Source organism: Podarcis filfolensis, assembly GCF_964270895.1.
Source record: "Podarcis filfolensis genome assembly, chromosome: 4".
NCBI classification, from domain to species: Eukaryota; Metazoa; Chordata; class Lepidosauria; order Squamata; family Lacertidae; genus Podarcis; species Podarcis filfolensis.
Window position 1 is genome coordinate 32,932,411 of NC_139607.1, and position 23,930 is coordinate 32,956,340.

At 41.9% G+C, this 23,930-nt stretch overlaps 1 protein-coding gene across 2 annotated transcripts in view; it reads right to left on the bottom strand.

Annotated features, from left to right (window-relative positions):
* Window positions 1-2,785: 2,785 nt before the first annotated feature.
* OCA2 (OCA2 melanosomal transmembrane protein) overlaps window positions 2,786-23,930 on the bottom strand; it is a 167,703-nt gene continuing 146,558 nt past the window's right edge. For both annotated transcript variants that reach the window (XM_083610613.1, XM_083610612.1), the window contains exons 24-25: window positions 6,077-7,682; window positions 2,786-5,636 (exon numbers count right to left, since the gene is read on the bottom strand). In XM_083610613.1, coding sequence (XP_083466739.1) covers window positions 7,598-7,682 — 85 coding nt within the window. In that variant the 3' untranslated portion in view covers window positions 2,786-5,636; window positions 6,077-7,597. The remainder of the gene's footprint in view (window positions 5,637-6,076; window positions 7,683-23,930) is intronic.

Consider the following 23,930-nt stretch of genomic DNA (forward strand, 5'->3'; position numbering starts at 1 on the left):
AATAAATAAAAGATCGAATCAAGATAGGATCCACCTCTCACATTAATGGGAACATTATAAAGAGCGCCATTCATGACCATTTCAATAATCCTGCTTGGTCAGAGTAGGAATATTAAGTGCTAAACCTCTTTTGTTTATCAATGAATCATTTCCTCTTGCAGCTTCCTTTCTTGTGAAGCCCCTGCAGAGGAACAGAATCCCAGAATTCTAAAAGGCTATAAAAGAGGGAAATAGTGATTTTGGAAGACATGGTATGAAGAACATATATTGGAATCCTGATTAGTCCTTCACAGGGGAATGCTAAGCTTTTGAGTGATAAGTGTGCTGGATTCTGATACATGGAGATAAAATTGCTGGAATTATATGCAGAAAGGTTGGTTCAACTGAAGTCACGTTCTGCAAATGCGATAATGGTTGCTTTATCTGTTGTGTGTGTTGAACTAGTGTCAGATCTCATCAAAGGCCAGGCTCCAAGACCAAGTGGAGGTGGCTGTCCATCTAAGTGGACCAGAAGCAGGTGTGTGGTCCAAAGCTGGCAAGTTCCAAAGCAGCAAACAAGCATCAGAGGGGCAGGAGGTGAATGTGTAGTCAAAGCCAGGCAAGATCATGATCCAAGGCAACCATCACAAAAAGGGGGAAGGAACATAGGTTGTCCCCTTGCACCGAGTACAAGTTGCTTGGACTAAGGTGCAAGCTTTGGGGCTGTAGATTTATGGTGGACAGGTATTGATCCTTAGGGTCAGCTGACAATGCTCAGTCAGGCTGGTACTGCAGTCTAGACCCAGGTTGTGGAATGTGTGGCCCTCCAGATGGTGGCAATTCTGGCTGGGGCTGATGGCAGCCACAGTTTCCCCATCTATGGTCCAGATGATATCCCCCACAAAGTGCAAACTTTGGCCTGTCAGGCTTGTAGTGAAACCAGAGCTCTAGTAGCACAGGAAGCAACATACCAACATCTGATTAATGGAAGTCCCATTTGACACACACACACACACACACACACACACACACACACACACACACACAAACACCAGCACTACTTCAAACTACTTACAGTTTCATGTTTGCTTCCACGGCTACCATTTCCAAGCAACTTGCTGAGAATATGTTTTCATTGTTTTTGGTGTTCTTTAGACCCTTTCGTTCACTTTGTTCTTGTTGCTTCTCGGCACCATTTCCTTTCTTCTTTGCTGTCACTGCAAAGAAGAACTCTCAGTTGTTCTTACTGCCATTTGACTTCTGAACCATGTGATTTTGTTAACGGCCTCACAGCGCTACATTTGCTACGATGTCACAGGTGCCCGTAAAAAAAAAACATCTGTGCTATAGCCATTAAACAGATGGTGTCAATGGCGATCACTTAATAAAGGGGTTAGAAAGAGCAGGCCTCCAGTCAGTAACATCCACGCTTCTTCCCTTCTCAAAACCAAAGTGATCATTCTGTTCTGACCACACCAAATATTTGTTAGACATAGTTGGGCAGATGCTTGCCCGAATCTCACTCAAAGCCCACTGCCATTACTTGGGCTGTGCTCTCTTCCATCATGGATCTCTGTATGTGTAGCTTCGGTTGTGGTGAGGGAGACCCCTGACCATTAGGTCCAGTCGTGGATGACTCTGGGGTTACGGCGCTCATCTCGCTTTACTGGCCGAAGGAGCTGGCGTACAGCTTCCGGGTCATGTGGCCAGCATGACTAAGCCACTTCTGGTGAACCAGAGCAGTGCACAGAAACACCGTTTACCTTCCTGCTGGAGCGGTACCTATTTATCTACTTGCACTTTGACGTGCTTTCGAACTGCTAGGTTGGCAGGAGCAGCGACCGAGCAACGGGAGCTCACCCCGTCGCGGGGATTTGAACCGCTGACCTTCTGATCGGCAAGCCCTAGGCTCTGTGGTTTAACCCACAGCGCCACCTGCACTCACCAACCCAGACAAAATGCATGCATAAATTTGTACCCATGTGCATATTGTGCTTTATGGATTTTTTGCATGAGCTACATAAAACAAAGGAGTACTTGTAAATCAATAAGCTACTTCAAACTTTGCTATTTTCATCAAGTGAATGTTGGCAGAGTTAATGCTGTTAAAATGATAGTTTCAGATATATTACATACACAGATATCGATAGACCATACAAATTGCCAGTAACCATTTAGAAAGATCCATATGATTTATAAAGCAGCTATATACTGTATTTTTTGCTCTATAAGACTCACTTTTTCCCTCCTAAAAAGTAAGGAGAAATGTGTGTGTGTCTTATGGAGCGAATGCAGGCTGCGCAGCTATCCCAGAAGCCAGAACAGCAAGAGGGATTGCTGCTTTCACTGCGCAGCGATCCCTCTTGCTGTTCTGGCTTCTGAGGTTCAGAATATTTTTTTTCTTGTTTTCCTCCTCCAAAAACTAGGTGCGTCTTGTGGTCTGGTGCGTCTTATAGAGCGAAAAATACGGTATACACAGACACACACACACACACACACACACTAATTGTTAATTCCACTCCCATGGCAAGTAGGAAAATTTGTTAACTGTTAAAAATGCTGGAATCCATCACATGCCAATCAGCCAGGCATATTAGTATGTGTCTTCCCACCATAATGAAGTTCTTTGGGTGTCTTATTTGACAGCTGCTTTGCCCCGATGAGTTCCAGGGGGAAATCTGAGTAACTGTCAAGTGAAGTGCATTTTCCCTGAGTTTAACTGAAGTAGGATGACACAAATTGAGTTTTAACATTGTGGAATATAATAAGGCAATACAGAAGCCATGCTTGGAATGATCATCATGCCTGCTTTCAAAAATTATGTTTATTGAATGACACACATTTGAATGAGAAATTAATTTTCCAGTTGACTTGTTTCTTTCTCATCCTTTGAGCAAAAACAAAACAAAACCCAACAATCCCCAATATATTTGGTGTGGTGGTAAGACAGAAATAAAAAGTCACACACATTTTGGGATATGCATATTGTCATGCCAGACTATTTCATCTATAGTGATGAGGGAGGACATTTCTAGGATAACTACAAGGGATGTCAAAGGGAAATAGCTTCCATTTTCGTGAAAAGTATGTTGGTAGACTACTTACATAGGTTACAATGAGAAACTAATGCATGTATTCAGCATGCCTCTTGAACTTGTCAGACTAGCGTTTACCAGACTATTAAGCGCTCAGTAAAAAAAGAAAATATTCAGCATTTGTTTTATATAACTGTCTGTGTTTCATCCAGAGATCAATGTGGGGTTTTTTTTTAAAAAAAAAGAAATGAACTAATAGTGATCTTATGACTAGTAAGTATCAATGGGTTGGATTTGCTTTCCACAACCAAAAGAGTTCCTTTCATCTGCAAAAGGCTTCTACAGTAAAGGAACCCCACTGGCAGAACTGGGGAGTAGGCTAGTTTCATTTATTCCCCTGCCCCTTGCGGCCCTCTATTACCTCACTGAAATAAATCTGCTTCTGAAGGTTGAGGGACACTCCAGAACAATGGGAGGTGGTGCTGGGGGGCAGGAGTGGCATATGGAAATAAAATTCAGTGAAAATGCTTCTCATCTCTCTATCCACCAGCATCCCAAGCTGAACTCCATTCAAGTGATGCTGCAAACCAGTAGGTTTTGGCCCTCTGATTACATGGAACAAGTAAAACCTCCCACAATTAAAAATAAAATATTTTGGAGGTTGTCAGTTCCAGCAAGCTATTTTTAATGGAAGGGAAGAGGTGGTAACTTGCTGTCTCAACCAATCAGAGAAATAAATGCAAGGAACAAGTTCAAAAACTGAATGGAGACCCAAGCCAGCATGGTGTCTCACTGATATTTCAGACTACAACTTCCATCACCCCTGAGAACTGGCGGCTGGAGCTGATGGTGGCTGTAAAACAAAACATCTGGTGAGGACCACGCTGGCTACCCCTCCCATAATCAAGGGCCTTAACAGACAGTAATCTACTTGATTTCTTCAAGCAGCCATTGTGTGTGTGTTTGTCACGGCATGATAGTAAAAGATACCAAAGCATAGACAATTCATAATTTCACTGTTGAGGTAGTATCTCTTTTTTAAAATTATTTAATAACCAACAGATTGCAGTAGAATCCTTATTAAAAGAAATTACGTTTGCTAGTTCTTTACTCTTCATACACAGAGTTTTTCATCTCAGGGTGCCACAGTAATAGGAAACGCTGCATACTTTGGATTTCTCCCTTGGTAAAGGTGAAAAAGGTAAATGGCCTCTGGACGGTTAAGTCCTGTCAAAGGTGACTGGGGTTGCAGCACTCATCTCGCTTTCAGGTCAAGGGAGCCGGCATTTGTCCACAGACAGCTTTCTGGGTCGTGTGGCCAGCATGACTAAACTGCTTCTGGTGCAACGGAACACTGTGACAGAAACCAGAGTAGCGCACAGAAACGCCATTTAGCTTCCCACCACAGCGGTACCTATTTATCTACTTGCACTGGCATGCTTTCAAACTGCTAGGTTGGCAGGAGCTGGGACAGAGCAATGGGAGCTCACCTCGTCATGCAGATTTGAAGTGCTGACCTTCCACTTGGCAAGTCCAAGAGGCTCAGCGGTTTGGACCACAGCACCACCTGCGTCCCCTCGATTTCTCCCTATCATACAGCTGTTAAAAGGCTCTGGGCACAGTCCAAAGGAGGACTAGGTGTATGCAGGGCAAACCTACACATGCTGGATACTGTTTTATTGTAGTATTACAAAAAAGAACAGCAGCTTATCTCAGGATTGGCAGCTTACTCCTTCTTTGAATTGTGGCAGTTAGAAAAGGAGATGACAAGCTTTTCCAAATATTGGGAAGTATTTACAAGAAGATGTTCTTTTATTCCAGATGCACTCATTCTCTCTATAGCTGCCCTGGTTCTATATTTGCAATCACATTACCCATAAGATTGCACTTAGATAGTGGGAAATGATTCTGCCCTACTGCTTCAGTGCCTTCAACGGCACTGATTAGCAACACCAAAAGCAAGTATGTACATAGCCTTGACTACTACCAAAAATACTGAAATCACTGTATCCCCCACATAGGTAAACAGTTCTGAAATTTACCTAACAGACTAATTTATCCTCATTTAATTTATATAAACCCATTTAAGTGTCGAATGATAATATTTCCCATGAAAATACTTAGTTGCAGATAACCATGAGCCGGATTATTGTTTCCACTCTGGATGTGTTTATTTTAAAACACAGACAATGATGTACCATTCATTATGCAGTTTGCCTATTTACTTATCTACTAAAGCAAACACTGGCTGAATATCAGGTGCTTTCATACAATTAGAGAATATATCGACAGGCAAATTGAAAACCGAAAGAAAAACTACTGAACATAGCAAGTGAGGTTTTCATCTGTGAGTACATGCAGACCAAAGCAAACATAATTTTAGGATAAAAATATAGTCCCTTGTGAATACTCACATCTCAAAAAGCATTTATTTGGATATTAATTAGGGCTGAGCTAAAAAGGGACACCACTTTCACAAGGATCATTATCGGAATTGAAAGAAGTCTCCCTCTTTCTGCAGTTTCTGGTGAATCATTGCTAAGGGGCTGTAAAAGTGTTCATTTTCAAAGACTCACAGAGTTGGACAGGACAGTAAAGGTCCAACCATCTGCTGATGCAGGACTGTAATGGTTCTAGGGGTTGCTCGTGCGTAAACCGGCGCCACACCTGGCTGGGTTGCCTGAGTGAACCTTTTCTGTCCGGACAGCCACTCGCCCGTGGCTGTCTCAATCGCTGGCAGAATCCGTCAGTGGGCGTTTCTTGAAGTTCTTCCAGCAAAGAAGCTCTTTGACGCCTAGTCTCTGCCTACTCTCCCTGCGCGGAAGCCTTCTGCGCAAGGAGGATGTGGGCAGTGGAGGACCCCTACTCTCCCCGCTGGTTCCCAGCAAGGAGTCATGGAACTGCCTCGCCGCTTCCCCCATCTGCCCCCCTTCTCCACTGGTGCTACGCTGATTCTCTTCCCCAGAAGATGGGCTGCCTCTCCCCATCCCGGGGCACTCTCTGGAGTCCCTCTGGAGCCCGCTCTCTCCCTCCGGCCCTGATGGCAGTTCCCTGACAAAGACATATGTTCAAATCTCATTGTTAAAACCACTGCTTAAAAACTTACAATGGAGCCAAGTGTACCATTTTCTGAGGAAGTCTGTTCCAGTAGCCAGACAACTCATACTAACAGAGACTCTGGTTTTTGTTTTTGTTTTTGTTTTTTAAAAAAATGTTTCTTAACAATATCCTCTCTTCATTTGAACCTACTGGTTTGGGGTTCTCCCTTCTTGGGCAATAATTGTCTTTATTTAATTGTCTTTATTTAATACTATTATTGGTTACAACAAATAGTCAAATCTGATTAACTACCTGGTATTCTGATGTCATTGTGCCCATTGTGTGGTCTCAAGTAAGAATGAAACTGGGGGGAACTCAAGTGGTTTATGTGCATGGAGAACAAGATCCACTCATGCAATGGCACTTTCCCCCTTCTACTCCTCCTGTTCACCCCTTAAAACTGTTCTGGGGGGTTCCCCTAACTCTCCAGAACAGATTTAGAAGGCATGGGAGGAAGGAGGGGCTGGGATCTCATTGCATGAGCTGACATTGTTCTGCACATGAAACAACTCTGTTGAATCCCACCAGGAGTTGTTTCCTTAAAAAGTCCACTGAAGTGGAAGCAAAGCAAAGGACCTCTGAGGAGTATCAGGCAAGCTTCTCATAATAATAATAATAATAATAATAATAATAATAATAATAATAATAGGATTAAAGATCTGGGAGGACTCAGCAAAATCACTACTTTCGAGCTGAAAAATGAACCTAAAGAAATTTGGTTCCACCATAAGACCATTTGTGCAACTTAAATCACAATATTCTGCTCTATAAGCTGGTCAAAGAACATAAGCCCACAATGACGCACATTATCTAAAGGGTCACATGGTGCATTTTTTCCCTCTGCTATACAATTTTAGACTGCAGGGGGGATTCACATTTGAATGCTTCTTCATATATAAAACTAATCAGTAAGGATCTAACTCTTCGCTTTTTCTGTTGACACACTAGCTTCTATTCTGTATGGCATTCACACAATTCTTCCACCTTTAATCTAAAATGGTACAGCCCATCAAAATGTGCATTATGAGATGGTTTTGATTTTGTGTCTCAGCTGTTTAGCTGCCAGTTATTAAATACAGCTGTGGCCCAGAGCTTCCTGTGCATTAGATATCAGCACATATCTCTCTTGCATTCACAATGGTCCCTGTCAATATTTCAGCAGAGGTAGGCAATTCACACACACACACACACACACACAAACACACACACACACACACAAAATAATGTGCACAGAAATTGGTTCTCTCAACTGAAATGAATGTGGGCATCATTTCCAAGTGGATAAATTCCATATAGGCATCAGATGAATTTCCATGTTCATAACAGAAAGCTGGACAGGAGTAGCAGCATGAATGATTCCACTCCCCCCGCCCCCCAAATAAAAGCTTTTTGTTTTCATACAGCCTTGTAAAAATGCAATAGAGGTTGGAAAAGAATGAAAAATGTCTTTTGGTCTTCAGTATATATAATCAATATATACATTCTTAGGTCCAACCCAATACAACGTGAGCAACAAGGAGATAGCACATTCCAATGATGCAGCTCATAATCATCATGGGAAAACCCAACCTGAAACAACAAGAAAAGATAATTGAAGAAACATCACTTTCTTGCTGAAATTCTAAATTAATCAATCAGCCACAAATACACATAGTAACTTTCAGACCCAAGGTATTATTAATCAATATCCATTGTTAGCCAGAGTAAACTCATTGAAATCAGTGTAGTAGATAAAATCCATTAGTTTCAACTGGTTTACTCTGGGTTTGACTTGATGAGGTATCACTTATATTTTCTAAAAATGCTGAATAAGAAGGCAATGCACATTTCACATTAAATCTAAAGAGGAGGAGGATACATGACTTCTTCACAGAGTTTTACAGATGCAAGAGTCATTCATACATCTACAGTCCATCAAATCTCTCTAAAAAACTACAAGTGAGCAAAATGTAGCCATTGAAAACAATGTCCTGGGAATCAGACTCATCTAAAGTACCATTGATTTCAAGGGGCTTAACCTTAGCAAACTTGTGCTGGATTGTGGCAGTAATTTGGAACGCAGTAACTCAGGGATTTCATTTAGATGTCACCAAGGCATGTACTAGGTTTACCAGTGTTCCTCAACAGAAGGATTCTAGAACTGCCAAACTGTCTCTTTGGTTTTGCCAGTTTATGCAGAAAAGGCAAAAAAAAACCTATAAAAATGGAATTAGCCATCAGCATTATAGTACACAAATTATTATACATTCTTGAAATTTGTAGGTCTCTACAATGTCAAGCAGACATAAAGCACTCATTTCCATTAAAAGAGCTGAGAAAAATTGTGGGGGAGACCTAGACTCAAGGAATAGTACATGAAATTTAATCACTTTAGTTTTCCAAGCTATCATCATCAGTTTCTGTTTCTTCTGCTGCACCACATTTATCCAAGACCTCTGAAAGATTTGCCTGGATTGAAATATGTTTCTCCACCCCAGCTGTGGGGAACCTCTGGTCCTCCAAAGGCTACTGAACTACAGCTCCTGTCATCCTTGGTCATTGACCATTCTTGCTGGAGCTGACGCAAAGTCATAGTTCAGCAACATCTGGAGCGCCAAAGTTTCCCCAGCTCTGATCTACCCTTCCACATGTCAGATTATTTCTTGATTTGGTGTCTTCCCAAACATAGACTAGTTTCTTTCACATGCTGCAGAAGATGGAGGAATCTGAAATGGGGGGAAAGCAAGGGGAGTTAAAGGGTGTGTTGCATACCCTCCAACATTTCTCCAGTGAAAATAGGGATGTCTCATTCCATAATGATAATGTTACTGTTTATACCCCACACATCTTTTTCGGTTGCCCCAGCCACTCTGGGCAGCTTCCAACATATATAAAAAACATAATAAAACATTAAACATTAAAAAAAACCTCTGTACAGGGCTGCCTTCAGATGGCTCGGGGGTCAGATAACTCCATACCCTCCAATATTTCTCCAATGAAAATAGGGACATCCTAAGGAAAAGTGGGACATTCCAGGATCAAATCAGAAACCGGGACGGCTTCTCTAAATCAGGGATGTCCCTGGAAAATAGGGACACTTGGAGGGTCTGGTGTTGTACAAAGGCCTCGTCACCATGTTGCAAGAGAGATATGTTTTTAAAATTTGTACAGGGCTTATGAGGAGTGACTGGACCAAACAGATAAAGTCTGGAAAGATGATCATATTGAATCCTGCTGCCTTTTGTTTCATTGATTATATTCCACTCTGAGAGACCTTTATGTATTTTTAGACCATAAAGTGATCCTAGGATATTTGCCTTTCATGACAAAGAATAAAAATTTATAGCCTTCAGGCCTCTGAGGTTTGATTAATTTAGTTTTAAGAGGAAAGCTATATAAAAATGGCATGCATCATTTTAACTATAGAAAATGTATTTTAATTATGTGCGTGTGGGTATTGGCATCTAAGTAGTGTATAAGTCAAATTATAATAATGTGACACTAATTTGTTTCTCATAATTTGAATTAATTACATAAACTTCAAGTAATTTTAATGAGAATAAAGTTGCTCGTCACCTGATTTAATCATTAAGCAGCTTCATCTTTTTATGCCTTTTTATTGCTAAGTACAGTTTTTGCGCTTTTTTATTCAGTTGAAACATGTAGTGATTTTTAAGTAGAAAGTCCTTACATTTCCTTATCTCACAGGTCACTTCCTGGCTTCCAAATGGTAATCTGCTTTATCTTTTCACAAAATTATGACTAAAATAATGCAATTATTAAACACCATTTTCAAATGTGAGAGAGGTGGCTGTATTGAGCTAAAGATTAATTAAATGGTTACATCTGACTACTTTTCACACAAGAAAAATTACTGCCTTCTATCTCATAGCCTACATTTTTTTTAAAAAAAGCATGCTTTCTTCTTTTTAACCAAATGAGACGAGAGGAAAATCGAACAAAAAGGCAAACCATAGCCATTTAAAGACATTCAAATAAAGCAGTGTACATGGAGGGGTAGGATATAAATATATTGGCGGTTGTGGCACGAATTCTTTTTCTCGTGATGCCTTGCCTTGATGTACAAACAGTTGTATCATTTGAGAATGGGACAAAAATATATATATTTGGATCTGCAAGCACATGCACCTAGATCAGGGATGCAGAAGCTGCGGACCTTCAGATGTTGTTGGAAGGTCCAATTCCCAAGAAACCCGTCAGCATGAACAATGGTCAGGGATGATGTGAGCTGTATCCCAACAACAAATGGCAGGGTGAAGGGTTCACCATCCCCACTGTCTGCTTGTTCTCCATCCTCCGACATCCACTTGCTATCCCCCGATGCTTTAACCATTGATACTGGTCTCTGAATTTATGCTGCCACAGAGTTGGGACCTCAGACCTGTATATGTGTCCTTCTACCAAACCCAAACGTACCTGGCAACCTGAGGATCTCCAGGGTAGTGTTTAGACACGTGTGCATCCTCAGCGGCTTCTGCTGAGCCTTACCACTGGTACATCTAATCCAGGGGCAACCAACATGGTACCCTCTTGATGTTGCTAGATTAACAGCTCCCATCATCCCTAACCGTTGGCCATGCTAGCTGAAGCTAATTGAAGATGTAGAGTAGACCAACAGTATCTAGATGACACCACTCCACTATTCTTAATTCACATCAGCTTTCCAAGGAATCAGGCAGAGACCTTCTCTTGGGATGCACTACTTGGAAAATATCACAGGGATTGAATCTAGGCTTTTACGCTGAGCCATGGGCCCTCTGACATACAATATATGCCCGCAGCCCAATAGCAACAAACCAGTGCTGCTGTAGTTTGAGGATAAGACTTTATGATACATATATCATTCCTTGAAGCCCAACCAATTTCCTGGACAGAGACTGAAACAGCACAGAATTCTTCAGATTACTTTTTAATGTGTGCCATAACTCACCTAAAAGTTGGGCAGGGGGGAAAGAGACAGAGTCCGTTCATTGTATATCACTGTTTTGTTCATAGTTTATGTTTTCTATCTCTCTCTCTCTCTCTCTCTCTCTCTCTCTCACACACACACACACACACACACACACAAAATGTCTGGTGTGAGATTCTTCAAGAAATTTTTCTAGGCAGCTATCTGCAAAAAGCAGCTGTATACATGTTGAATATTCCTAAAATCTACATTATCTACTAAAACTTAAATGATTCTGTATCTACTTGTTTCTAGCACATCATACAGTGGACTATACTTTACAACTTATGGTCTGGATCCTAAGATAAATTAACTTAAGCAAATTCATAGAAGAAAAGTTTCCAGTTCGTCCTCTTCCTCTCTGCAAGTCACCTATGGCTGCTGAAAAAAAACTAGCTTATGTTTTCAAGGCCCCCTGCAAAGAACATGAGATGGGCCTCAGAGGTTGTTGTGAAAGAGGAAGAAACAGGGAGCTTCCTTTTTTGTGCAGCATAAAATTAAGTTTCCGTGCAACATAAACAAGCAAGCATTATACATATATGCACTGTAAATGACCAAGATAGCCTTTGTGCATGTGCTTTCAGATCCAAATTTCAAGCTATTGTGGCGCCATTGTCTTGACGACAACAACCGCAAACAGGAAAAGCAAACATAGGCTTGGGTCCTCAGACAGAGGTTTTCCATCCCATCCTCATCCTTGTTCTGCTGGAATTCTCCTCTCTGGAGAAGCAAGTCCTTGACAATGTGGATGAGGCTACCAAGCATAGAAGGAATGATCCCAAATGAGACTTGGAATATGTAGTGTTGGCCACCCACAGCTTTAAAGGGTGACTTGACAAATTAACGAAGGATGAGGCTATCAAGGGACTCCTAGTCATGATGGCTATCTTACCTCCAGAATCAGATGTACTATGTCTCTGATTACCAGTTGTTAGGGATCTGCTAATAGGGAGACTGCTTTGGTGCTTATGGCCTTCCCATGGGCATCTATTAAATGTGGGCATCTATGGGATGTGGGCATCTACAATTCATAGACATATCTTATAAAACACCTCTTTCCAACAACATACAGACAGACCATTCCCCCCGCCCCTTACATTTCAGAGATGTCCAGAACATCCACTAAATTTTGGGCACCTGTTGTGCCAGACACAGCAGGTGGCTAAATTTGCTTTGTGATCCTTAATGCCACATCAAAATTGCTGTGGATTCCAGACAGCCTAGATTTGCATGAGAATTACTGCATGCTTACCTACCAGTAATCATACATGGCAGTCACCAAGGATCTGAAAACACTGAATAAAACCTATAATCCTATTTTGCTCTGATTGCTAAAATTACAAGAATTACTTCTGGATTTCTGTCTCTTGAGTCTGTGCCCAGATTTTTACATTTAGCTGCTGTTAGCAATAACCCACACATCAGGGGTGGGGGGTGGAGGTGGAAGAATAGATCTCAAGAAAGACAAATTAAAAGCTAGGTTTTGCTCTTCAAATTTGGAAAATCCTGCCGGATTTATTTTGTTGAAATCTGCACTCATTTTTTCAAACAAAATATGTGCTAAACATTATACTGACCTTCTAGAGAAAGTACAGCTGCCAGATGCTTCCTATTAAGACAGTAAACTTTTGGCCCTTATAACATCATGCGCACATTTTCTTACCCAGAAAGCGTTATCTCTTCCTCTATCCTTTCCCACAGATAGCTTTCTGATTCCTCATGAAAGCATTTCCCATTGCACGCTGTCAGGTATCTAGTCTTGAACTTTGGTTCCTATCAAATTGCCACCAGTTTCCTACCAGAAGTGGTAGGGAAGAACTTTTTTACCTGCTTCACCTAATTTGTAGATTAGCTTTCTCCAACCTGATGGTGGCATCATCATTATCATATAGAAGAGGTCATCAACATGGTGCCCAGGTGAACAACAATGCAGCGAAGGATGCCCTCCAGCTCTTCCCTTAGAGCAGGGGTGCCCAAACATTTTTCAAAGAGGGACAGATTTGATGAAGTGAACATGCGTGAATCCTTTTGGGGGATTTTACCCCAGGAAATAAACTACCACAGGGGCAGGATTAAACCAACCGGCGGACCTTGGACATGCCTGCCTTAGAGCAAAGCAAGGCCTCTGAGACAAACATACCCTCACTGTCCCATTGGTCATGAGATGGTGAGCCTGATTATTTTCTCTCTTAAGAAGTACATAGAGCTAAAGGAGGAAGTTGGAAGGAGGACTTACTCTTTCAGCTCTAGGCCTATGTGCTTTCAGAGGATCAGATTAATACTCCTGGATCTGACTTTTACTCAGATTGCTTGGAAAAGCTGTGTGTGTGTGTGTGTGTGTGTGTGTGTGTACATGCACGCACACGCGCATGCACATTCTCTTTTTGTGTCTTGCAAGGCGGACCGATCTAGGGAGAGGGAAGATAAGTGACCAGAGTAGGTAGTGCCCATGGTACTTACTCAAAAATCTAAATGTGTCCACAGGCCTAAAAACGTTGGTGACCTGAAGGAGTGTCTCCACCCCCATCGTTCAGCTGTGACACTGAGGTCCAGCTCCAAGGGCCTTCTGGAGGTTCCCTCACTGCGAGAAGTGAGATTACAGGCAACCAGGCAGAGGCCCTTCTTGGTAGTGGCGCCTGCCCTGTGGAACGCCCTCCCATCAGATGTCAAGGAAATAAACAACTATCTGACTTTTAGAAGACATCTGAAGGCAGCCCTGTTTAGGGAAGTTTTTAATGTTTGATGTTTTATCGCTTTATTATTATTATTATTATTATTATTATTATTATTATTCTCTAAAGTCCTAATTCACTTTTCATCCACCAGACAAGGGAGGGAAATGCAACACTATAAAATACACCAGACAAGGGAGGGAAATGCAACACTATAAAATACAGCCATACACTGAAAGTGATCATACACTAAAATCAAAATTTAAAAAACCACCCCTCTTCACTATCCCATTAAGACCACCAATTGAAGAGTCATGTAAAAAATCACCAAGCTCCAAATAACAAAATTAACTGTCAATAAAATTAGCAGCAAACTGCCTGGGTGTTGAGCTTTCATCCTTAAAGACGTTGCTAAAGCAGAACTCCCATATTCTCTGGCAGTACTGCCATGCTGGCAGGGGCTGACGAGACCTGCAGGCTAAGATATATGGAGGTTATCAGCTTGGGGAAGGTTGTAGATTGTGACTTCCCTTATGCACAGCAATTCTTTTGTAACCAAGAGGATTGATTACTGCATTGTGTTCTCCTGTCTTGGATGGCGAAGACAGAAGCTACAGCTAGTGCAAAGCACAGCAACTCACCCCTTAAGAAGAATAGGGAGATAGGAACAGGTGTATTCCAGTCTAGGTGAGCTGCAAGGAATTTGCAGTTATATTTGGGTACTATTTGAAATATTGGTTTAATCCTTTGAACCTCTATGCAGCCTGAGCACAGCGTAGTCCAGGGACTGCATGTTCCAGCATGAGGTTTTAAGAACTTCAAAGGAGGACCTGCTTTGACTTCCTTTCATCAAAGTAGTTAAATCTGCTGCGGTGTGAAGCAGGGCCCAATTCTAGCTCTTTGGAATAATATGCTGCCCGAAGATATCTACCGTATTTTCCGCCCTATAGGACGCACCGGCCCATAGGACACACCTAGATTTTTTTGGGGGGGGGAAATAAAGGGAAAAAAATGTTTATTTCGCCCCCCCCCCACCCAGGCGCGGGGCTGGGGCGGGGGAAGCCCGAGCTTCCCCAGCCCCCAGAACAGGAGCCAGAGCGATGCCGAAGCTGAGCGCAGCTTCGGCATCGCTCTGGGAGCTTGCGCAACCTTCGCTCACCAGGCTTCAGCAAAAGCCTGTATTCGCCCCATAGGACGCACACACATTTCCCCTTCATTTTTGGAGGGGAAAAAGTGTGTTCTATAGGGCGAAAAATACGGTACCTCTGCCTCAGCTTTTCTTTGTTTAGGAAATGTCATAAGAGCTAATCAACATGTGTCACTAAATGTTACTGCATTTAACATGCACATTTTTCAAACAAATATAGTTATTGAAGCAGGATCAGAACCACAGTAGGCAGGAAGGGGGAAATGAGCACTTTCCTCCTTACTATGATTCCAGTGGAAATTCTTTCATCCTGCCACCACCCCACAACACTGATTATTTCTGGTTGGTAAGTTCTTATTGGCACCCATGTGAAAGGAGGGCAGTTTTTGTCAGGGCAGTGGCAAAGGGAAAAGGTCAAGCTTTCCCTCCCTAGACAGCAGGGGCCCAGCCCAGTACTGAGCCGTAGTCAACGCTATTTTTTTAAAAAAATTCACATTAAATTCCAGTGTAGTGTCATGGTTAGAGGTATATGCACACTCATAACCCTCTTGAGCCCAGCCCAATTATTTTTCTTCTCCTCTGCTCCCTCCCACCACCAAGTCCTGGCGATGGAGGTTAATTGGGAAAGGGGAGAAGGAAAAGGACATGGAAATACCCTCTGAAAAGGGTTCGTCCACACTTCACTTGTCCCGTGCCTGGAAAGCATGGGCCCGACAGGCTGTCTGCTTCTCCTGTGCGTACTATCAATCAATAGATTTTAATTGTTTATAGCCAATGGCCATCACAATACAATATCAGCACACATCACACAAGTGTAGAATGAAAGACATTACATGCATTGCATGCGCTTGCTAGACATGGGTCTGATCTGAGCAATTTTCCATTTGCCCCGCTGCTTTCCCCAGGAAAACCCACTCTGTACCCCTGAATCCATGCAGAAAACCCAATTAACATTTGCTCCAATTCAGTGATAAAGAGTGGGTTTTCCCAAAGCAGTGTGATAAGCAGAATTGTAGATGAGCCCACCATCTATGCTTGCAAGCTGCGCGCACAGTAATAATAATAATAATAATAATAATAATAATAATAATAATAATAATAATAATATTTCTAAGGCACTCTTGGCCACCTGGAGATTCAAGGCTTTCCCTTGCCACATGCAGGGGACCAGACAAACCTGGAGACTTCCAAGCCAGCTCAGGACACCTGGTAACACTATTCACAATGATTTGAAAGCTCTTAAAAGTTTCACAAAGGATAAAAAAAAATGTAGTTCATGCGATTCAGAAATCAAACATAGTACAAGAGCACCAAGTTAAAGCATGAAGAAGCTCACAGTATGTGCAATTTCAAAAGCAAGCAAGCAAAAAAGAGAAGACGATGATGAAATCGCAACTGCAGCTGGGGAATCAAATGACCTTAGTGTGAAATTAAAATCTGCAGTCCCCATACAAAATGAATGAATCCAGCTGATAACGATGAAGTTAAAAATTAAGGCACAGCAAATTGTGATTCAAACATGTGCACAAAGCAACAAGAATTTGATAGCACAGACTGTAATTCAACGGAATGCCATTGGTCATCCGAATTAATTTATTATACGTTTTCAGAGAAGTGCAGATAATTCACCAAATAAAAACCCAATGCTGTGATGGATAATGATTTCATACTGCAAGTTTGAATGTTATAGAACAGTTTTAGAAGAGTGTTGAATGTGGTATCAACTAAACCTAGTCTCAATCGCTTAGAGGTTTTCCAGAGGGCATTGCTCGACTTATTAACTGGCTTATTTACACCAGATGGCGCACACTAATACATTTTGACCACTACACCATCCCGGCACTATTGTTATTTATTTTACTCTCGATATGATATTAGGAGAGTCACTGGCAGTTATTGTGGGCAATGCTGAGCATACGTGGTCTGATTTGGTAAGGGGCATCCTCCCACGTCCCTATGTAACCGAACGGCCAAAAATGGGGGTCCTTACAGCATGCAGTGGGCCCTCCTTAACATACACAGGCCTAATATGCTCACAGCTGCTGCATTTTGAGGGTACTAATTCATGCTATGTCATATATCACACTTCAGCATCCCACCAATCTCCTAGACACAGTCTGAAACAGTGTAGAATTTTTCAGATTATCTTGAAAGCTATGGGGAAGAAAACCCAAGCTGTTGCAGCCATTGGTTATATTTTCCATCACACACGGCTTTAGGGATTCTTCAAGCAATTTTACCAGGCAGCTATCTGCCATAAGTAGCTTTTCCTGAGTTTCAATATTGCGGAAATCTACTGAGTCCTCTAAAACTAAGATTGCTCTACACCTACTTGTTTCTAGTACTTCATTCAGCTGAGTGCACTTAAAAGACTGTATTTTTCTTGCTCCAGAGGAAAAGAAAAAACCCCAAAGAAGGGGGCAATACTACTGGAACATGTTGCGGTTCAAAAATGAACTGCCAGAAGCCTAGAAATGCATAGTCAAGACAGATATTTAATACTTAAGCAGTCAATTGTGCATGCCTACCTATACTTGCAAGTGCCTAGAGGCAATTTTATATACCATATGCTGGTGTATCAGAGCAGGTCAAGGACTTTTTTTAGTTAGTGGATTTTCCAGCTGTTCCTTTTGACGCCACACATTACTCACTAAGTTTGCAGCAACTTTCTCAGGATACACACAAACTTGAAATAACACATTTAAATTCCCACCCGTACAGCAAGGACTTCTTCATGTGTGCTGCAACTCTGCTGCAGTGCAGAAATAGCCTAAAATGTGCCCCAAAAAGCAGCAACAACCTATACACCAAAAACACAAACACAGGGACCAAACCTTGCAACAAACCCACATGCCAACTCTGTCCCCATATCCACTCAGGCATCATCAGGACCTAACAGCATCAGCCAGAATATCAAGGGTCTCATTTCCTGTTTTGGTTACTAAGAATAGTATATCTGAGCCATCAAATACCTGAGTGTTTTTAAATTCCTCCTGGAAGTTCATGATGAGGGAGACAGATGCAACAGCATTCCACAAACAGGGAACTGCTCCCAAGAAGGCTCTGTCATTGCTCAGTGTCAACCTGGCAGCACCTAGTGGTGGCCTCCCTCACTGATCACAGGAAGCTGAGATGGTTGATACTGGGAAGAAGTGTTCTTCACATTATTTTGGTCCCAACCTGCTTTGGCTTTGTACGCTAGTACTGGTGGTCTACGCTAGTGTCTCCATCATTCACTTTCAGGAAGAAAATGTTCTTGTTTACACAAACACCTGGTGGCTGAAGATTATCATTCTTGGCAACCTCAAGATCATTGGATGGTGTTTTTAAGTGTAACAGTTTTTAGATGTTTTTAGGAAGTTTTGACTGTTTAGAATGCTTTTGTTTTGCTTTTTTGTTTTTAAAGTGTGGATCACTTTAAGGAGATTGGACAGAATATAAATCAGATAGATAGATAGGTGATAGATAGATGATAGATAGATAGATAGATAGATAGATAGATAGATAGATAGACAGATAGACAGATAGACAGACAGACAGATAGACAGACAGACACATAGATAGGCAGGCAGACCTCCTTGAATTGGGCCCAGGAACTCACTGGCAGCCAACGCAGCATTTTCAGGACTCACCAACCTCATTCTGTGCTAACAACAGCTTCCAGGTTGTATCTTGTTTTTCTTTAACTAATTTAATAAGGATTTCTTTTCTGGGGCCAAGAACATAGATTTTGATTTATTGGCTGAAATAAACTGTTTTGATTTTCTAAGGGGATTATTACTAGGAAGGGTTTTTAACTTATTTGGATGCTACTAAATCTTAGGACTAAATCTGTCCTTGAGTTTTACATCATTTTCAAGTATCAATTACAAAATATCATGAATAATATAACTTTAAGATACACCAGAGGGAAATAGTCTCTAGTATGATTCAGGGAAAAGGCATGTTTTTCTTGCTGCTCAAGATTTCATCATTATGTTTTACAAGATGGTCTCTTAAAAGTACCTTTGCAAGCCTCCCCCAAGCTATTCTCCCTCTCTCTTTTCATGCAAGCTGATTTGTTTTTTCACAGCAAGCTAAGGCAACTTGGGCTTTCAAGAAAACATAAACTGACAGGGCTTCCAACATTTCCCTTGTTTATTAGGCATGGTTGTGTGCTTCTAATGCTTTCCTAATAACAACATAACCCTATACAAACTCAATGTGATTTATGTAATTATTATTTTGACACATGACAGCTATTATACGTATGGGTGAAGCTTTGTCTGTGGAAGGAATTTCTAAATCCGAACTGCAAAGGTATGAAAAGAATGTTTGAATTAAGATGTTATCACATAAGCGCTCCATGTCTTTAAAGCTTTGCAGATTAATGTAGTATCTGTGTGAACACTGAAAGAAAAGAACTTAAGATTTCATGTACATCCTGGGAGGGCACTTTAACAGCAGTCGATATGACTTGCTTTGTGAGGGCTGGAGAATGTTTTGTGGGGGCTGGAGAATACTCCACAAGTTCACCTCGGTCAAAATCCTACCTGGTACATCTCAACCCGAAAAGGCCCAAAATTTCAAAGACATGGGGGTTTAGTCTCATCTTGTAATGTTTTGCAATTAAGTAGACAATGGACCAAGAATTAAACTAAGAGTGAAAGGAAAGAGACTAAAACCTCAGCAAAAGCAGCCAAAGATTACCTGGATCCCAGCCATCTTTCCGATGCAGCTGCTCAATATACAAGACCTCTTTTTAACAAGGCAGGCAATTCTGTATCTATTCACTGAAGTGCAAGTTCCACAGCTGACAGCAAGACCCTCCCCATGATTATTTTAGTAGTTTGGTGGAAACAGGGAAAGTGTTGTTGTTGTTTTTAAGTGATTCATGGGATTAAATAATACAGGGAAATCATGATGAACAATAACTAAAGGCTGGCTTAGGAGAGGAAACCTTATATAGAGTGGCAGCAATTTTTTGGCTAGTAAAATGAGGGCTGTTAAGAAATAGCAGGTGCCAACTGACCGACTGGAAGTTCGCATGACTTTGTGACTTGCCATGGAATGAGACCATAAACTACGCAGAGCAAGTCCTGGCCTGCAACTTTTAATAGAACAAATGCTGTCAAGGATGCATCCTGGCTATGAAGAAAATCCGAAGAATATTCCCTGTGGTTGAGCCAAACCCAGAGTAGCTAATGCAGAGCTTCCAAGATACTGTTGGGACTACAACACTGAGCACGGCCAATGCACAGGGATGATGGGAGTTGTAGTCCACAACCTCTGGGGGGGCTCCACATTGGCACACTTTCTCTAGATGCTAAGAACTAACTACATCATAGCAATAATATGTTTATGCTAAGGGCAGAGCAACAGAGACAACACAATAATGTAGGAATGGATTTTGACAGTAGAAGTGGATATATTGTTTAGTAACTTTAGTTATTATCCTTCATTGCTCACATTAGTGAGAGCAGGAGAGTACCATCCTTTGCAGGTTAAACCTGGCAGCTAAAAAATGGTTGATTTAACCTTCTAGGAACAGTAATCCAGGATGCTTTAAAGTACTGTAGACTGGATTTTCCTGGTATTACCCTTTTTCTTCCCCTCCCTCCCCCCACAAAAATACAGTAATGCACAAATTGTTTTGTGAAGAAATAAAAGTAGTATTTACTTACATAATCTAGGCATGGAAGCAGCAATTGCAGTAGCAAAATGAAGGCAGGTTTATAATTTCTATCTAAGTTACTAATTACAAAATGCAACTTCAGAAATGGTGTCTGAGCTTCAGAGCTCAGACATTCCCATGTGGTCGGCTTGAAAGCATGATAAAGAAAGAGGAGAGTGCCCAGGCAGGAAGGAAGTGTTACGGCTTCCTGCCAAGACAGACAAAGGAAGTGATTTCATAGAATTCTCTCTAGCAAATTTACAGGAAAGCTCTGTGAGCCTCAGCTTCTTCGTGTGCCTATCTGGAAAACACGAATTGTTGGTTTGACTGCAATAATGTCCCACAAATTAAACAAATAACTTCTGGATGTTTCAAATCAAAGTGCTTTGTGTGACATTTCAAAACGTGTCTGCCTAGTTCCTCTGTTCCCAAGCACATATCAGCTCCTTACATCATGGGCCCCTTGTACAGAAGCCCTTGACATTACAAAATCTAAAACTGTGTGAATGAAAAGTCAGGAATTGAATTTAACATCAAACCAGCAGCGCAGAAGCGGCTGTACTGAGATATTGATTTTATATTTAATTTATTTTAAACTTCTGTGGATTTTATTTCTAAATTGAATTCCTCCTACAGAATAGTTGCAGCACTTAGCTCCAAGGTACAGTTGCCAGATCAAATGGGTTTTTTTAGTGGGGGGGGGGGAGGAAAAGACACAGTGTGATTATTCTCTTTCTTCTGTTGAGAACTGTAGAGCTGGGACATTCTGAAGTAACTAGAATTTATCACACTGTAGAAAGCCATGCTGTTTGAAAAGAGGCAAGTCTTCCTTAGGATGGTGTGTGTAATATATTTACACACACACACACACACACACACACAAACAAACAAACAAACAAACAACAATAAGTTTAACAAACCAAATTTCTGAGGTTTGAGCAAATCCTGCACATACATGGAAGTGAGTGTACCTCTAAAACCAATGGTTGTTTAGGAAACAGTTAATCCTATACACGGCTGAAAATAGAGACACATCTCATAGCCAGTGGTGGCAGTACACAAGTACGCCGGCTCCCTCAGCCAATAAAGCGAGATGAGTGCCACAACCCCAGAGTCGGCCATGACTGGACCTAATGGTCAGGGGTCCCTTTACCTTTACCTAAGGATCTAAACCATAGACTGTTGTTCATATTATCATAGCCCCATAGTATATTTTAAAGTCAGCATCGTACACGAAGAGACATTACCTCTTCATGGACAACTACACATCTCATAGCCAGTGGTGGCAGTACACAAGAGAATGGGTAAGGGTGAGGCAGGGAGACCAAATAGGGAAGAACCAGAGCCAAAGACAGGCAGAACCAACTAATTCTAGTTTTGTCCCCATTCTCCCCACCCCAACCCCGACACAAGGGCAATACTGAGACTAAGTTAAGGTAAAGGAAAAGGACCCCTGGACAGTTAAGTCCAGTCAAAGGCGACTATGGTGTATGGCATTCATCTCATTTTTCAGGCCGAGGGAACCAGTGTTTGTCCACAGGCAGCTTTCTAGGTCATGTGGACAGCATGGCTTAACTGCTTCTGGTGCAACGGAACACTGTGATGAGTGCCAGAGTGCACAGAAACACCATTTACCTTCCCACCACAGTGGTACCTGTTTATCTACTTGCACTGGCATGTTTTTGAACTGCAAGGTTGGCAGAATCTGGGACAGAGCAACGGGAGCTCACCCTGTCGCGAGAATTTGAACCACTGATCGGCAAGCGCAAGAAGCTCAGTGGTTTAGACCACAGCACCACCCGCATCCCTGGGACTAAGGAGGAAGAAGCTGACAGCCACTCCCTGAACTGATGGCAGATATGAAAGGCAGCAAGTGAGGGCTGGCTGAAGGTAGAGGTTAGTGGGGCAGCACCCCATTTGCCCACATGGATAAGCTTTCACTGCTCATAACAGCCCTATTCCTATTACTCTGCTGCTGCCACACCACTATTATTACTTGTTGCAGCATTATGACTGGTGGCAAGTCTTCCTTCTGTAGAAGCTCAGTCCTGGCAAAGAACTCTTAATTATTGGCTCCGTCTAAATCTAAATCCACCCAGTCTACTGCCCTTAGTGACACAAGACCCCCCATAAAAGTGCGTGGTCAGAAATAGTGCACCAAAAATTGCTCTCCTGCGGACTCCACCCAAATCAGCTTCTCACGATGGGGTCTATTAAAGCAAAAAGGCTAATTGGACAGCGTCTGAAGGACTTAAGAGCAACAGAACAATCTGGCCATTATAAAGAAACTCTGTCCTTGGTATGCCTTTCCCCCCCCTTCTCAGTTTGATTCCCTGGCACCATATTTGTATAAATTAACTACCCCAAAATACAGGCATGCCTTCACACTGGCCAGATTGGATGTGATGCCCTCTGCCGTACTTGAGGGCAGATACCAAAAGATTCCAACTGAGAAACGACTCTGCCCATGTGGAGATGGCAATCTGCAAACAGTGGCTCATGTTCTCCTATCCTGTCCCCTTTATCTGAGGAATGAGATCATCACCCCACTCTTACTTACCATCCCAGGCCACCCATCTGTGGCCACATTGTTCTTTCTTTTATCAGATCAAAATGATCAGACAACGGCAAAGGTTGCTAGGTTTATCGAGGGTGCAATGAGATTAAGGGCCACTATCTAAACGATAATCTTGGTCATTTGATTGTCCTTTTTACCCATTGTTGTATTTTTATTTGTATATATTGCTTGTTTTATGTTGCTATGGCCGGTGGCTAATGCAAATAAAGTTTATCTATCTATCTACATGTTGTTAGAGTCTCTAGACTGCCTGCTGCATCCCCATAACCTGCAATAGCTGGAATGTGTCATTGAACTGGGATAAATGCCTTCTGCTTGCCTGGACAGATGATGGAGATGTAGGTGAATGTGTAGAGAAACCTTTGACATTTTGGAACTGTACAAAAGTAAGACCCACTTCCATTGGTCCTCCCACTTTTGATTCCAGCCCTGCCAGCCCCTGGCATGTCACCTTCAGAAAGTTACTGTTAAGGAAATGCACATCTCAGGGTGAAAAAGGTGTCCCTCAATTTACATGAACTTCCTTTAGTTTGCTCACCTAAGGATCTAAGCCATAGACTGTTGTTCATGTTATCATAGCCCCACAGTATATTTTAAAGTCAGCGTTGTACACAAAGAGTCGTTACCTCTCTCATGGACCACTACCTGTTTATGTCTGAAACATAACACACATGAGGGGAGAGCGGAAAGTGTGACTAACCCATGAGAACGGCAGACAAGCAAAAACATTTGCCTGACAAGTCAAGCCCATACTGCCAATGTCTAGAACACACATTTTGGCAGAGAATAGGGGCAAACAGGAAGTCAGATAAAACTAGG